Raw genomic sequence first — 15,000 nt, forward strand, 5'->3', positions numbered from 1 at the left:
AGTGAGGTCTTGAATCCCCCCGACGCCAATTAAGATTGACCTGCAGGACACCGTCGCCGTTGAAGGATTACTGGTTTATTCCTAATCCCCAGATTAAGCCACGCCATTATTATATTACCCAAACAATATGAGCAATTTACCCACTTTGTATCGAACATGACAGGACCGCTACCGAGGCTGTGTCAGTCAATACAAGGCTGTGTGCCACATTGCAAGGCAGAGAGGAAAGGAAAGGAGAGGAGAGGAGAGGAAAAATCTGACAAGTACGCAGCACTGTTTGTTTATTTTCTGATCCCGAAACAGCTCTTGTGTTACTGGCATTCAATTTAGCAGGTCTTCTTTAAAAAAAAAAAAAAATGCTGGCACCATGACTAATTTCATTTGAACCCGTGTTACCTCGAGCCCCGAGGAGGAGGGCCTCATAGTAGACTCAATCAAGGCTTCGCTTGCTTCACATCGATTGAAAATCCCCAACGCATCACCTTGTTGCCTTCGACTGATTACCACAATTCGTCCACCTCAAGCGGTTCTTGCCCTGCTCCTAATAAAACAGGTCCTAATGTCTTCCATACTGGAGGCCCCGGCATATTGTCTGCATGTGTATGAGTCACTTATCGCTAATACGGAGCTCAACACCCATGCTTTGAGTTGCATGATTTTGCATATTTTGCGATATAAAAGGCGTCGATGCATCATTGGCTGATCTTATGTAATGCCTTTCATCGCATTCATTCCAGAAATTCTCAGAGCCTTGAGAAAACAAAGGAGGGCTTGCGCGGCAAGGGATTACACGTTCTATACATAGCTATTAGCGATTCATCAATCTGTTATGATTGTGTGTGTGTGTGGGAAAGAAAGAAGAGAGAGAGAGAGAGAGAGAGAGAGAGAGAGAGAGAGAGAGAGAGAGAGAGAGAGAGAGAGAGAGAGAGAGAGAGAGAGAGAGAGTTGCATGTACTTGCACTTAGATTTAGAGAACGTGTATTATGCTGCAATGGGTGTAGGTGATGAAACAATCTTCTAGAGAATTCCACTGGATCGAAATGCATTTGTGCCTTTCTTTTTTATCTGTATGGCCTCCTTCCCACACAAACAGGTGTGTAAATACGCACATACATACACATACACATACACATACACATACACATACACATTCTCTCTCTCTCTCTCTCTCTCTCTCTCTCTCTCTCTCTCTCTCTCTCTCTCTCTCTCTCTCTCTCTCTAAGTATGCCCAGTGGGCTATGCGTTGTTGCATACAAATATTCTCATTTTAAAATGACCCGATATTTGGCCCCATGTCATCACAACAGTGCCAAGGTGACACCATAGCAACACTAGTAGCATCAGTTACCAAACCCCATCAGCATCATTTAGAGCCTCATTTACCAAACCAAATCAGTAAACAAAAAGAAGCAACAAAAAAAAATCTGTTGCTCCTGCCTTTCCTCCTCCGCACACAGTAAAACAGATGGTGAAAACGTAATTCTTCTTCTATACTAAACCTCTCGATTGATCTCTCACACAGAGAACAGATGAGCGCTGCAAGGCACGAAGTTAACTTTGCTATGTTTGGGTGGGGGGGGACTAAATATCTCCTTTTTCCTCCTGCCTTCACAGAGCACATGGTACAGGGCAGGCAGAGCAGTCATCATCAGGGCCTCTGGCAGCATTTTGCCAGACCCAGGACAAACGTCATCTTCATGGGCCACCAGCCCACTGCATACAATGTATGTAATGGGGCCCAATTCTCGGCCCGGGACAACTGCTCCATTTGTCCCCCTCTGTCGGGATGGTACTCGTCTTCGCGGCTTGCTTGGAGGGCTTAATCAGGACAGATATCAGGATATGCGTCATTACGGATGATGTGTGAGCACTGAATGTGTGACTGCCGGTACAGCAACAGTGATGCTGCTTAATTGCTGCGTGTCACTCTGTGTGTGGAGTGTGTGTGTGTGTGTGTGTCTGTGTAAAGTGTTTGTGCGCATGTGTGTGTGCTTGCATGCTTTCACACTGCCTGGGTTTATCCCAGGTCCACGTGTGTGGTGGGATGTGCCATGTGTGTGAGTGTGTGTGTGAGTGTGTGTGTGTGTGTGTGCGTGTGCGTGTGCGTGTGTGCGTGTGCGTGTGTGTGTGTGTGTGTGTGTGTGTGTGTGTGTGTGAGAGAGAGAGAGAGAGAGAGAGAGAGAGAGAGAGAGAGAGAGAGAGAGAGAGAGAGAGAGAGAGAGAGAGAGAGAGAGAGAGAGAGAGAGAGAGCGAGAGTGTATTTACATGTTATGTGTGAATGTGCACATTCTCTATCTGTGTGCTTGTACAAACTATGTCTGTGTGTGCTTGTGTGTGTAATGTATGTGTGTGGGGGGATGGATGCTCCTCACCCAATCTTCTCTCTCACAACAGCCCACAATCTCACCATGCAATATGTTAGCTGAGACCGGCCGCATCTGTCACCGCATACAGAGGCACACACCACAGATTAGGCCAGCTAGGCTGATTGAAGTTATTGAGAGAAGCTGACCTCTCGCCCTTATCTGGCCCCCTTTTTCCCACTTTGTGCCTGCCTGCCCTCTCTCTCTCTTCTCTCTCTCTCTCTCTCTCTCTCTCTCTCTCTCTCTCTCTCTCTCTCTCTTCACATCTCTGCTCCTGGGTGGTAATGCACCGTGCAATGAGATATTTGCAGTCAGTAGAAGTCAGAATGTCGTATGGGCGTATGATCTTTCTCTGTGCTAATTATTATCTATCAGAAACCTGTCTTTCAAACACGATTACATAAAGTACTCTGGGTGATCCGATAATGCTTTTTGCTACGGGCTTGCCCTTTTTTTCCCCTCATGGAGATAAACACGCAAAAAGTTCCATCCAACTCGCATTATGCTGTGTAACGCCGCATTATGTAATAACGGTGCAATATGTAATAATGTAACAAATTATTACATAATGCGGTGACAATCGCCGCATTGTGTAATAATTTACGCATTTCGTAATACATTTCTTGAACGCATTTCGTAATAACTTTTTTCTCATCTTGTAATAAATTATTACAAAATGCGAAATGTATTACGGAATGCGGCCGCAACTTTTTTTTTTTGATGGAAATGTAATAACATGGTGCATTATGTAATAAACTATATGGATATGTATTTTCTGCACTTGGATTCACTAGGCACAACACACACATAGTCTCAGTGACATGGTAGTCACTGCCCTCTCTCTCTCTCTCTCTCATTCTTCTCAGTTCTCAAACTGCTCGAGAGTCGCGAATGATGCGGTTAAAACCGTTAAGAAATCATTTCACAACGTGTTGTGTGCAACGAGGCCAGCGAATGTCTCGCACTTTCTGCTACATTACACCAATTTACAGCGACATTAAATATGTGGCGCGAGAGAGAGAGAGAGAGAGAGAGAGAGAGAGAGAGTGAGAGAGAGAGAGAGAGAGAGTGTGTGTGTGTGTGTGTGTGTGTGTGTGTGTGTGTGTGTGTGTGTGTGTGTGTGTGTGTGTGTGCGCGCGCGCACGGAGACAAACCTGGCCCATATTGATCTTAAGCCCCATCTTGGCTCTTTGGAAATATTCTTACCATTACAAAGGCTATTTTAATATTTTCCCCCAAACAACATGAATCAAACCCCAGGAAAAGACCAACCATTATAAGTGACTCGTGGGGAGCTGTCCATGCTGGTGGTGCTTAATTTTTCCCCGATATTTGCCCGTGGAGTAGTGAGTCTTTCATGTCTGCCTACATGACCTTGCGCGCCAGGGTCTGGTGCTTTTTGCTTTTTAGCACCCGAGAAAAATGCCACTCTTGTTAAAAATGACATAGGTATGCTTACGTCCTATTCAATTCAATTTCAGTCCACTGTTCAGTAGGCCTATTAGGCTGCAATCAAATTCAATAGCCTATGCTCATCCACATGCACGCGAAAAGCAATAACCCAAGCGGCGGGACTAATTCGATTATATTCCTTCCAAAAATGTCCGAACGTCACAAAAATCAGTTATTTGCATTGTCCGTAATTATACCAAACAAAAAGGTATCAATAGAACAAATCAAATCTTCAGTTTCGATAATCCACGTTACAAATCCTCAACAACAGCAAGCCATTCCATCTCTGCTATGAGGCAGGCAACGGAACAAGTGCAGACAGTAGGCTATATGACCACGTTGATGCTGCACGGCTTGAAAGGATTCTGTCTAAATTAAATATCTTGGATAGCCTATATAGACCTAGGCCTAACTAGATTTGTTGCAATACAGATTCATTTTCTATAGCCAGAAGTGTTCCGTTGGACTGACGAAACCGAACACGATCAAGTTTGCAACTTCTTTCCCTCATGCGCTGTCCGTCAGCACCACCTGTCATTGGACGTCCGATTAGCTTTCATTACGTGCTGAGGGAAAAACTCTCGCCATTAGGCCTATGTGAGTGCCTATGCACTGTTGTGAGGGATATCACCAAATAATTTAGATAAAAGTCAGAACATTATTTTGGCAATGAAAGGCACACAGGTGGCTGGAAGCTCAAGCAGTCTTCAGTCTGTTCATTTAAGTTTGTTGGGTGCTCTTGGATATCGGGTATCAGTTCATGTAGAGAGAAGAGTTCATCCAGGCACTCCAAAATAAGGTGTCCAAACGGGAAGTTACATCAAAAAGCCTTAAATGGTACTGGGCTGGGGTTACATTAAAAAGCCGACATGTTTCGACCTCACCAGGTCTTCATCAGGGCTACGTTCACAATTGAAAAGAAAGGCCTCCCTTAAATAGTGACATCACCACATGTGACCCATTACGCACTACACACATTTGCGCACACCAGAGAAAACAAAGATTAAAAAATAGCCTGGGGTAATAAGTGATGCCACAGAAAAAATGACCAGAAGTACAAATAAGCATCACAAAAAACAAGTAAAATCAATATCCTCATTTAGACCAGGATAGCGCATGGCATCCAGTTGGTGTATCCAAAAAGTCTCCCTCTGATTAAGTCTTTTTAGCCTGTCCCCACCCCTCGGAAGAGGTTTGATATGTTCGACGCCCTGTATGCGCAGCATCATTTTTACCATGGTATTCATTGATATGTTTCGCCATGGGATAGTCAAAATTGCCCACTCTGATAGCATATTTATGTTCTGCTAGCCTATCTCGCATGCGCCTTTTTGTGCGTCCGATATAAAAGAACCCTTCAGCGCAAGGACAAGTTAGGCGGTATATGACAAATGTAGAATTGCAATTGATGAAATCTCTCTGTCCATATTCTCTCGTGGTTTTAGTATCCACAAAAGATTTGGCTTGTGTAACATTTGGGCAGTGGGTGCAGTTCATACATCTATGAACTGTCATAACAAATAAAGGACGGGACTGCTGGTGGCGATGATGTTTCTTTTTGGTCAATAACCTGTTGCGTTGTAGGGAGCGCGCTTCACTGTATGCGTTTTGGATGGCTTCCTTGGAATATTCATTAACTAATATTAACTTTCTGGATTTGACGATATATAAAGACGCGGAGGGACAGCTGCACACCACCTTATTCAGAAAGGCGACCTCTCGGAACACCATTCTGAGAGCGGATTCATTCCATCCCCGCATCTCATTAGAAATATTCCACACGGCCAATTCCAGAGATTAAGGCGTATCTGTGATATCGAAAATGATTTTCACGAGCAGGCCGAGCTGATGGAGAAAAGATTCAGTGATAGAGCCTATCACCCTGAAGCCATCCAAAACGCATACAGTGAAGCGCGCTCCCTACAACGCAACACGTTATTGACCAAAAAGAAACATCATCGCCTCCAGCAGTCCCGTCCTTTTTTGTTACGACATATAGTAGGCTACACAAGCGACGCGGATCAGGCAAATTATTAAGAACAATTGGTCCATTATTGAAAGTGATGCGCAACTACGTGAGGTGTTCCCAGAACCACTCATGGTCTTTAAAGAGTGCACCCAGCGGAGATAAATTAATGCGCTCTCACCTACAGGTGAAAAAGAGAGAAACCTGGCTGCGTAAACCCATTGGCACCTATAGATGTATGAAGTGCCCTCACTGCCCAAATGTTTCACAAGCCAAATCTTTTGTGGATACTAAAACCACGAGAGAACACGGACAGAGAGATTTCATTAATTGCAATTCAACATTTGTCATATACCGCCTAACTTGTCCTTGCGCTGAAGGGTTCTTTTATATCGGACGCACAAAAAGGCGCATGCGAGATAGGCTAGCAGAACATATGCTATCAGAGTGGGCAATTTTGACTATCCCATGGCGAAACATTTCAATGAATACCATGGTAAAAATGATTCTCTGCTGCGCATACAGGGCGTCGAACATATCAAACCTCTTCCGAGGGGTGGGGACAGGCTAAAAAGACTTAATCAGAGGGAGACTTTTTGGATACACCAACTGGATGCCATGCGCTATCCTGGTCTAAATGAGGATATTGATTGTACTTGTTTTTTTTGTGATGCTTATTTGCACTTCTGGTCATTTTTTTCTGTGGCATCACTTATTACCCCAGGCTATTTTTTAATCTTTGTTTTCTCTGGTGTGCGCAAATGTGTGTAGTGCGTAATGGGTCACATGTGGTGATGTCACTATTTAAGGGAGGCCTTTCTTTTCAATGGTGAACGTAGCCCTGATGAAGACCTGGTGAGGTCGAAACATGTCGGCTTTTTAATGTAACCCCAGCCCAGTACCATTTAAGGCTTTTTAATGTAACTTCCCGTTTGGACACCTTATTTTGGAGTGCCTGGATGAACTCTTCTCTCTACATGAACTGATACCCGATATCCAAGAGCACCCAACAAACTTAAATGAACAGACTGAAGACTGCTTGAGTTTCCAGCCACCTGTGTGCCTTTCATTGCCAAAATAATGTTCTGACTTTTATCTAAATTATTTGGTGATATCCCTCACAACAGTGCATAGGCACTCACATAGGCCTAATGGCGAGAGTTTTCCCCTCAGCACGTAATGAAAGCTAATCGAACGTCCAATGACAGATGGTGCTGACGGACAACGCATGAGGGAAAGAAGTTGCAAACTTGATCGTGTTCAGTTCCGTCAGTCCAACGGAACACTTCTGGCTATAGAAAATGAATCTGTATTGCAACACATCTAGTTAGGCCTAGGTCTATATAGGCTATCCAAGATATTTAATTTAGACAGAATCCTTTCAAGCCGTGCAGCATCAACGTGGTCATATAGCCTACTGTCTGCACTTGTTCCGTTGCCTGCCTCATAGCAGAGATGGAATGGCTTGCTGTTGTTGAGGATTTGTAACGTGGATTATCGAAACTGAAGACTTGATTTCTTCTATTGATACCTTTTTGTTTGGTATAATTACGGACAATGCAAATAACTGATTTTTGTGACGTTCGGACATTTTTGGAAGGAATATAATCGAATTAGTCCTGCCGCTTGGGTTATTGTTTTTCGCGTGCATGTGGATGAGCATAGGCTATTGAATTTGATTGCAGCCTAATAGGCCTACTGAACAGTGGACTGAAATTGAATTGAATAGGACGTAAGCATACCTATGTCATTTTTAACAAGAGTGGCATTTTTCTCGGGTGCTAAAAAGCAAAAAGCACCATGGTCAGACCCTGGCGCGCAAGGTCATGTAGGCAGACATGAAAGACTCACTACTCCACGGGCAAATATCGGGAAAAATTAAGCACCACCAGCATGGACAGCTCCCCACGAGTCACTTATAATGGTTGGTCTTTTCTTGGGGTTTGATTCATGTTGTTTGGGGGAAAATATTAAAATAGCCTTTGTAATGGTAAGAATATTTCCAAAGAGCCAAGATGGGGCTTAAGATCAATATGGGCCAGGTTTGTCTCCGTGCGCACACACACACACACACACACACACACACACACACACACACACACACACACACTCTCTCTCTCTCTCTCTCTCTCTCTCTCTCTCTCTCTCTCTCTCTCTCTCTCTCTCTCTCTCTCGCGCCACATATTTAATGTCGCTGTAAATTGGTGTAATGTAGAAGAAAGTGCGAGACATTCGCTGGCCTCGTTGCACGCAACACGTTGTGAAATGATTTCTTAACGGGTTTAACCGCATCATTCGCGACTCTCGAGCAGTTTGAGAACTGAGAAGAATGAGAGAGAGAGAGGGCAGTGACTACCATGTCACTGAGACTATGTGTGTGTTGTGCCTAGTGAATCCAAGTGCAGAAAATACATATCCATATAGTTTATTACATAATGCACCATGTTATTACATTTCCATCAAAAAAAAAAGTTGCGGCCGCATTCCGTAATACATTTCGCATTTTGTAATAATTTATTACAAGATGAGAAAAAAGTTATTACGAAATGCGTTCAAGAAATGTATTACGAAATGCGTAAATTATTACACAATGCGGCGACTGTCACCGCATTATGTAATAATTTGTTACATTATTACATATTGCACCGTTATTACATAATGCGGCGTTACATGCTGTCTCTCTCTCTATCTCTCTCTATCTCTCGCTCTCTCTTTGCTGAGTGTTATTCACTCGCACACTTTATTGTACTCCATTATTTACTGTCACTCGCGCTTGTTTTTTATGTAAATGGGGATTACAGTAATCTGTGAGATGAGGGCAGAGATATTCTCTCCTCTTCTCCCCTCCCTCGCACTCATCCTGTTATTCTGAGCATATCCGCGCGCCGCGCGCTGATTAATGCAGTGCCTGCGAATGCCTCGGAGATGCTTCGCGCGCAGCCTTCGAGCATTGACGGCTCCTCTGACCTTATTTAACTTATTTTTGTTCAATTCCACTTAGCATCTCTCGCGTCTCCTTTCCATGGCCGTTCCTCTGGCCTTAACAGTTCAAAGCCGGAATACTCAGATAGGACCGTGCCTTTGAAGTGGATGATAGTGCTGCTGCCTTGCCTTGCAGCAAGGGACCCGGGCATTCTTCAAATGATCTTCCGTGTATTTCACCCACGCTTGCGCTTTTTACCTTCTGATGCACTCTCACATTTCTCATTACACGGTCACAGCGCAGAAAGAAATGAGGCGGACATACCGGTCTGCTTTCAAGATTAATGAATGTCTTAAACAGTCCAGGGGCACGCGAACTCAACTGATTTATTGGTAGCTCCGGAGATAACACGTAGGATAACACTTAGTAACTTTTGGATATGCCCCCCAACCAACCCAACCACACGTGACGTTTTACGGTCTATGTGGATAAACATCTAACTACAGTGGTCTAGAGTTTTCAAGAGACTCTGAGAGGGAAAAATAAGAGTCTGTTTGATGTGTGTAAATGATTAGAGGAATCCTCTGTAGCTATATCTATAAAACGAGAATACCCGACTATTTTTTTCCATTAGGTTATTGGTTAACACAAAAACATACAGTAGCCACACACCAAGAATTGAATAAACAACAATAAAATATACATAGCCTACCCATACATAAAACATTGCAGATACAAAAATGTGTAATTTCCACGAATGTGAGAACACTAAACCAGAGCCATCTAATATCAGAGTTACGCCACTCCCATAGACCTCTATGGACCAATCTTTCCACAGCAATGGCGGCTCTCATGGAGCCTCACGGAGAGTTAACATGGAAATCCCCATTGACTTTAGTTCTATTAGAAGTTACTTAGTTCCAGGAGGTGGCGGTATAACACAGAAAATGTGGTAAAGGTCATGTAATGTGTTTGTACTTAATCTTTGTTTGGTATGTGATGGTTCTGTCTTAGTTTCCAAGAACAGAAGTTTACTGTTAAGAAACATTTTAATCAACGCGAATCACATCACCAACCGACTTCCTGGTCCCCGGTTTGCGCAACTCTGTTATTAGATGGCTCTGCACTAAACTATTTATTGTGTAAATGTAGGGTGTACGTCACAGCTGAATGGACGAATGCGGGTGTGAGATTAGCAGTCGGGGGCGTGTTTGAGAGCTGCTCGGAGAGTTTGCGGTGCAGGGCTCTCAGATGCAGAGGGCGAGTTGCCACAGCCGGAGCTAAGCGCTGCTTGGCGCTCAGGATGCGGCTTTATACTATGTGAGTGCAGGTGGGACGGCCGGTGCGACCGAAAAAACCCAGCGACTGCGGAGAACGGAAAACATGGTCAGCGGCAAGCGAGTCCACCGCCTTATATCCAGAGGAGAGATACAGGTCCGTAGCTGTCTCGGAAGAGCTCAATAGTTTTGTCCGTGAGGTCTTGGAAGCCATCACAAGTTGCCTATCTTAATATACTTTACGCAAATTCTTCATATTTATTTTTTAATAATTCATAGGATAGACATAGCCTATAAATGGGCACATTATGTGTCTTTTATCTGTTCCATCATATGCTATTTGTAAAGGAGAAGCGCAGCTTTGAACAGAGATTGAATGGATTACATTTTCAAGTTGTTGGCTGCCAGCTGCTTTATATTCGGATTTGTTGTGTAAAATGTACGTGTGTACCGTCTGTGGGAGACTATCACTCCGAAAAATTTATATATATATATATATATGATAATGTATGTGTGAAATGTGTTCTTCTGATCTTCTGGGTTGTAACTGGACTATTCTTCTCTTGCTGTTGTGTCCATTCCAGGGTTTGTGCGTTCTCCTGCTTTACACCAGCCCTCTGTCCTGCTTTTCAAATTTCAGCCCTCTCATCTATAAGATAAAAGAAGGCTCACCCAAGGGGACTCTAATAGGGGCCATTGGAGCCGACCTGCATTTGGATTTCTCAGTCGATCCTCCCCTCTTGTTCAATCTGGCGCAGAAGAAGAGCAGTGTGGCGCAGTATGTGGAGCTGAACAACACTACCGGGGAGCTGTTCACGTCGGCCGTGCCGATGGACAGAGAGAGCCTGTGTGCAGAGCACGGTGAGGGTCACCACCAGAGCTGCTCGCTGCCGCTGGACGTGTTCATCCTGCCCCAGCAGTACTTCCAGCTGGCGAAGGTCAGGATCGTGGTCGAGGACGTGAACGACAACCGGCCGCGGTTCCCCTCGGACGAGATCCGGCTCACCGTGCCCGAGAATGCGCCAGTCAACGCTCGCTTCGCCGTCGAGCAGTCGGCCGTGGACCCGGACCTGGGCGTGAACGGCGTGCAGACCTACTGGCTGGTCAACGACTTTGGCGTGTTCACGCTGGACGTGGAGGAGAACGAGGGGGGCGAGCTCACGCCGTTCCTCATCGTGACGGAGTCTCTGGACAGGGAGCAGCAGTCCGAGTACGTGACGGACATCATCGCGGAGGACGGCGGGACGCCGCCGCTCCTGGGCACCGCCACGCTGCGCATCGTCATCTCTGACATCAACGACAACTGCCCCAAGTTCAGCAAGTCGCAGGTGAACGTCACCGTGTACGGGAACGCCACGCGGGGCACCCAGCTGGCCCGACTGCACGCCTACGACCCGGACCAGGGCGCCAACGCGCAGATCACCTACACCTACAGCGAGCGCATCACCACGGACACAAGAAACCTGTTCCACCTGGACGCGGCGACGGGCGTGATCAAGCTGGCGGGGAAGATTGACAACGGTAACACTAACAACGCCAAGCTCTACAAGCTGACCGTGCTGGCCAACGGCCCGGCGTGCATCCCTGACGTCGCCACGGTGACCATACACATCATCCGGGTGGTGTCGGGGCCGCCGTTGCTCGCGCCGCGCTACATTGCGGCCGAGCGGGACGGCGTGGTGACCCTGAAAGAGTCTGAGCCGGCATTCACGCCCGTCGCCTTCTACACGGTGAAGAACGCCGACCCGCGCCAGAGGCTGGAGTGTTTGCTTGAAGGGTTCGGCCCGTTCAGACTCACGCCTTACGAGCGGGTGAAAAACGAGTACCTGCTGGAGACCACGGAGGCGCTGGATTACGAGACGCAGCAGGAGTACGAGCTCACCATCGTGGGCCTGAGCCCGCACGGCGTGGCCATGAAGACGGTGGTGAGGGTCCAGGTGGAGGACGAGAACGACAACGCCCCCGTCTTCAAGCAGTCTCTCTTGGAGATCTTCGTGGAGGAGAACAACGCGCCCAACACCTTCCTCGCCAAGCTGCAGGCCTCGGACGCGGACAGCGGCAGCCGGGGCGAGGTGGTCTACCTGCTGGGCTCCGACGCACCCGGCATGTTCCACCTGGACCGCCAGACCGGCGTCCTGACCGTCGCCACCTCCCTGGACCGGGAGGAGAAGGAGACCTACCGCTTCATGGTGCGGGCGGTGGATCGCGGCTCGCCCCGCAAAGAGAGCATCGCCACCGTCATCGTGACCGTGCAGGACCGCAACGACAACAGCCCGCGCTTCATCAACAAGGACTTCACCTTCTTCGTGCCCGAGAACTTCCCGGGCTTCGGCGAGATCGGCGTGCTGTCGGTGACGGACGCGGACGCCGGCGAGAACGGCTGGGTGGCCCTGTCCATCCTGAACGGCAGCGACATCTTCGTCATCGACACGGGCCGCGGCGCGCTGCGCGCCAGGACCTCTCTGGACCGCGAGCAGCAGGGGACCTACTACCTGTGGATCGAGGCCGTGGACGGGGGCAAGCCCGCCCTCTCCTGCGTCACCATGGTGACCGTGCTGCTCCTGGACGTCAACGACAACCCGCCCATCGTCCTCTTCCCCCAGTCCAACCAGTCCTACATGCTGGTGCTGCCCAGTACCCTGCCGGGCACCTCCATCACCGAGGTGTACGCGGTGGACCGGGACACGGGCATGAACGCGGTGATCGTGTACAGCATCGTCAAGCGGCTGGGCGGCGGAGAGCCGGGGTCCTTTGACATCGACCCCAACACGGGCAACATCACCCTGCGCAAGACCCTCAGCGACCGCGGCCTCTACAGCCTCCTGGTGAAGGTGAGCGATCACGGCCAGCCCGAGCCGCTGCACGCCACCGTCATGGTCAACCTGTTTGTCAACGAGACCGTCAGCAACGAGAGCTACATCCAGAGTCTGCTCTTGCGGCAGACCACGGTGGAGATCGAGGACAGCTCGGCACTGCGGGAATCCCGGCAGTGGATCCCGGATCGGCAGGTGTTTCCCTGTCAGCCGGTGTTGATCGGGCTGTCGGCGACCTGCCTGGGGCTTTTCATCATGGTAGTGTCACTGTCGGTGTACGTCAGCTGTAGAAAGCTGCGGAAGCATAAAAAGAAGCGGCTGGGAGTGGAGATACCCTTGAAAATGAACGGTGACATGCAAGCAGTGGACCGGAAACTCATGGAGATTTCCAACATATGACTTTTTTATGTGCCCCATCCCACCCCTACATCCTGCATAAGACTGCTTCACAGTTTACAAAAAAAACAATACTGGCAGAAAACAGAAAACGGGAACCAAGCAATTTTAATGTCACACTGCTCAAAGTAAAAGATTGGAATTATACTCAATCACACTATCACACACAGAGGACTCCTAGTCCAAAGCCTAATCTGTATATATTGTAAATAGAATGTTTTATAATTTTATGAGAAAAATCTTTTAATTTTAAAAAAAATATCTTAAAGATAAACTAATATTTTGACATGAAAAACAGAAGCCTGTATTTGTCTATATGATGAACGCCTATCCTTTTTTTCTGTGGATAAAAAGATGTCGCGGTGTTCCCTAACACTGATATGAATTTGAAAAAAGTATGAATATATTCAACTCAAAATGAGATCAGGATGTCTTCAGCTACTGAGGAAGTTGTTTTTTATACTAGTCCACACAAATCTCTCCCCTGCTGTTTTCCAAAAGTCCAACAGCAATGACTACTCTGCTATCGTCACAAAAAGGCAAGTGCTATTGTACTGTGATTTATTTTTTTCTCTCAGGTGTTAGAGACATTTTTTATTTTATTTTATTTTTTTCCCACAATGCAGTGGACTGCAGTGCTCAGAGGGACAGACCCGTGCAGTGCATCCCTGGCTGACTGGCTGGCATGCAAAAAAAAGGCCCTGAGCGTGCCACAGTGCTGTGCTATCTATGTGCAGGACAGCTGGCAGCTTTAGCCAGGCCCAGGACAAAGTTGTCTGAAAGGGCCCCCAAACGCAATACATTTATTGAAATTTGAGGACCTGTTCTGAGCCCCTTTCCCTGGGCCCAGATTAAATGACCCCTTTATCCCCCGCGCCCTGTCAGCTTCCCTGGTTTTGTGCTATGAGCTGCTGCTGCTTCTGCTGCTGTTGCTGCTGTTGCCTGTTCCCTCATTGGTGACTCAGCCAGTTGGTTTCGTTATCAAGCATCCTGCCAGCTTTATCAGACTGACCCACCACCACCACCACCACCAATCCCTAAACTCCCTCCCCTCCCCTGCGCAACACCCCACCCCTACCCCATCTTTTTGCCCGTTGGTGAAGTTCCACTTTCAAAAACACAAAGACGTGGCTATGTTTGTATGTGTCAATGGAGTTATGTATGATTATTAAAAGTGCTTTATTTTCATACTAACAACAGCCCTTCTGTCGTTTCAATGTGATGTGTGACCAGCATAATAACGTGCTCTCATTTGATGGAAGTGTATCGGGACATCTTAAGGCTTCAAGTAGGCTACTGCAGGCCTATGTATGTTGCATTGCTGTTTTTTTTAACTTTCTGAAGATATGCGGATGAAAAAAGCATTAGCTTGTGAAATGCTTTGTCCCAGTCTTGCAGATTTGCATCAGCCACCATACTGTCTTAAGAACTTGCAGATGAAAGACTTCGGCTGAATTTCCCAACATAGATTTTTAAGGGTCACAAAAGAACTTGCATGCGTCTGATACGATCTTGAGATGCGGTAGGCGGATAGAAGTGAATCTATATCTACTTAAGAGTGTATTCATCACTTATGGAGATGAGTTTCTTTCTTTTTTTCTTCTTCTTCCTCTTCTTCCTCCTCTGCCCTATCTTGCTGACGCTTTTCACCCCCCCATAAAAAGAGATGAGGCCCGGCATTATGTAGAACTCCAGAAGTGGGACTCTCCGGAATTGCTTTTGTTTTGGAATTCATTCAAATTCAAATGGAGCGCCCGGCACGCTCCTATCATGATCCCCAGGGTTTTGTAAAAAAAAAAAAAGAGCGCGA

The 15,000-nt window shown here is 46.8% G+C and overlaps 1 protein-coding gene across 1 annotated transcript; it reads left to right on the forward strand.

The window, feature by feature from the left end:
• The first annotated feature begins 9,968 nt into the window (after window positions 1-9,968).
• Window positions 9,969-14,364, forward strand: LOC134460176 (protocadherin-20). The gene is made up of 2 exons (XM_063212630.1): window positions 9,969-10,138; window positions 10,566-14,364. Exons 1-2 carry the CDS (start codon window positions 10,088-10,090, stop codon window positions 13,191-13,193), a joined length of 2,679 nt encoding a protein of 892 aa, XP_063068700.1. The 5' UTR covers window positions 9,969-10,087; the 3' UTR covers window positions 13,194-14,364.
• Window positions 14,365-15,000: the final 636 nt, after the last annotated feature.

The sequence above is a fragment of the Engraulis encrasicolus genome, chromosome 12 (assembly GCF_034702125.1).
Source record: "Engraulis encrasicolus isolate BLACKSEA-1 chromosome 12, IST_EnEncr_1.0, whole genome shotgun sequence".
Classification (NCBI taxonomy): Eukaryota; Metazoa; Chordata; class Actinopteri; order Clupeiformes; family Engraulidae; genus Engraulis; species Engraulis encrasicolus.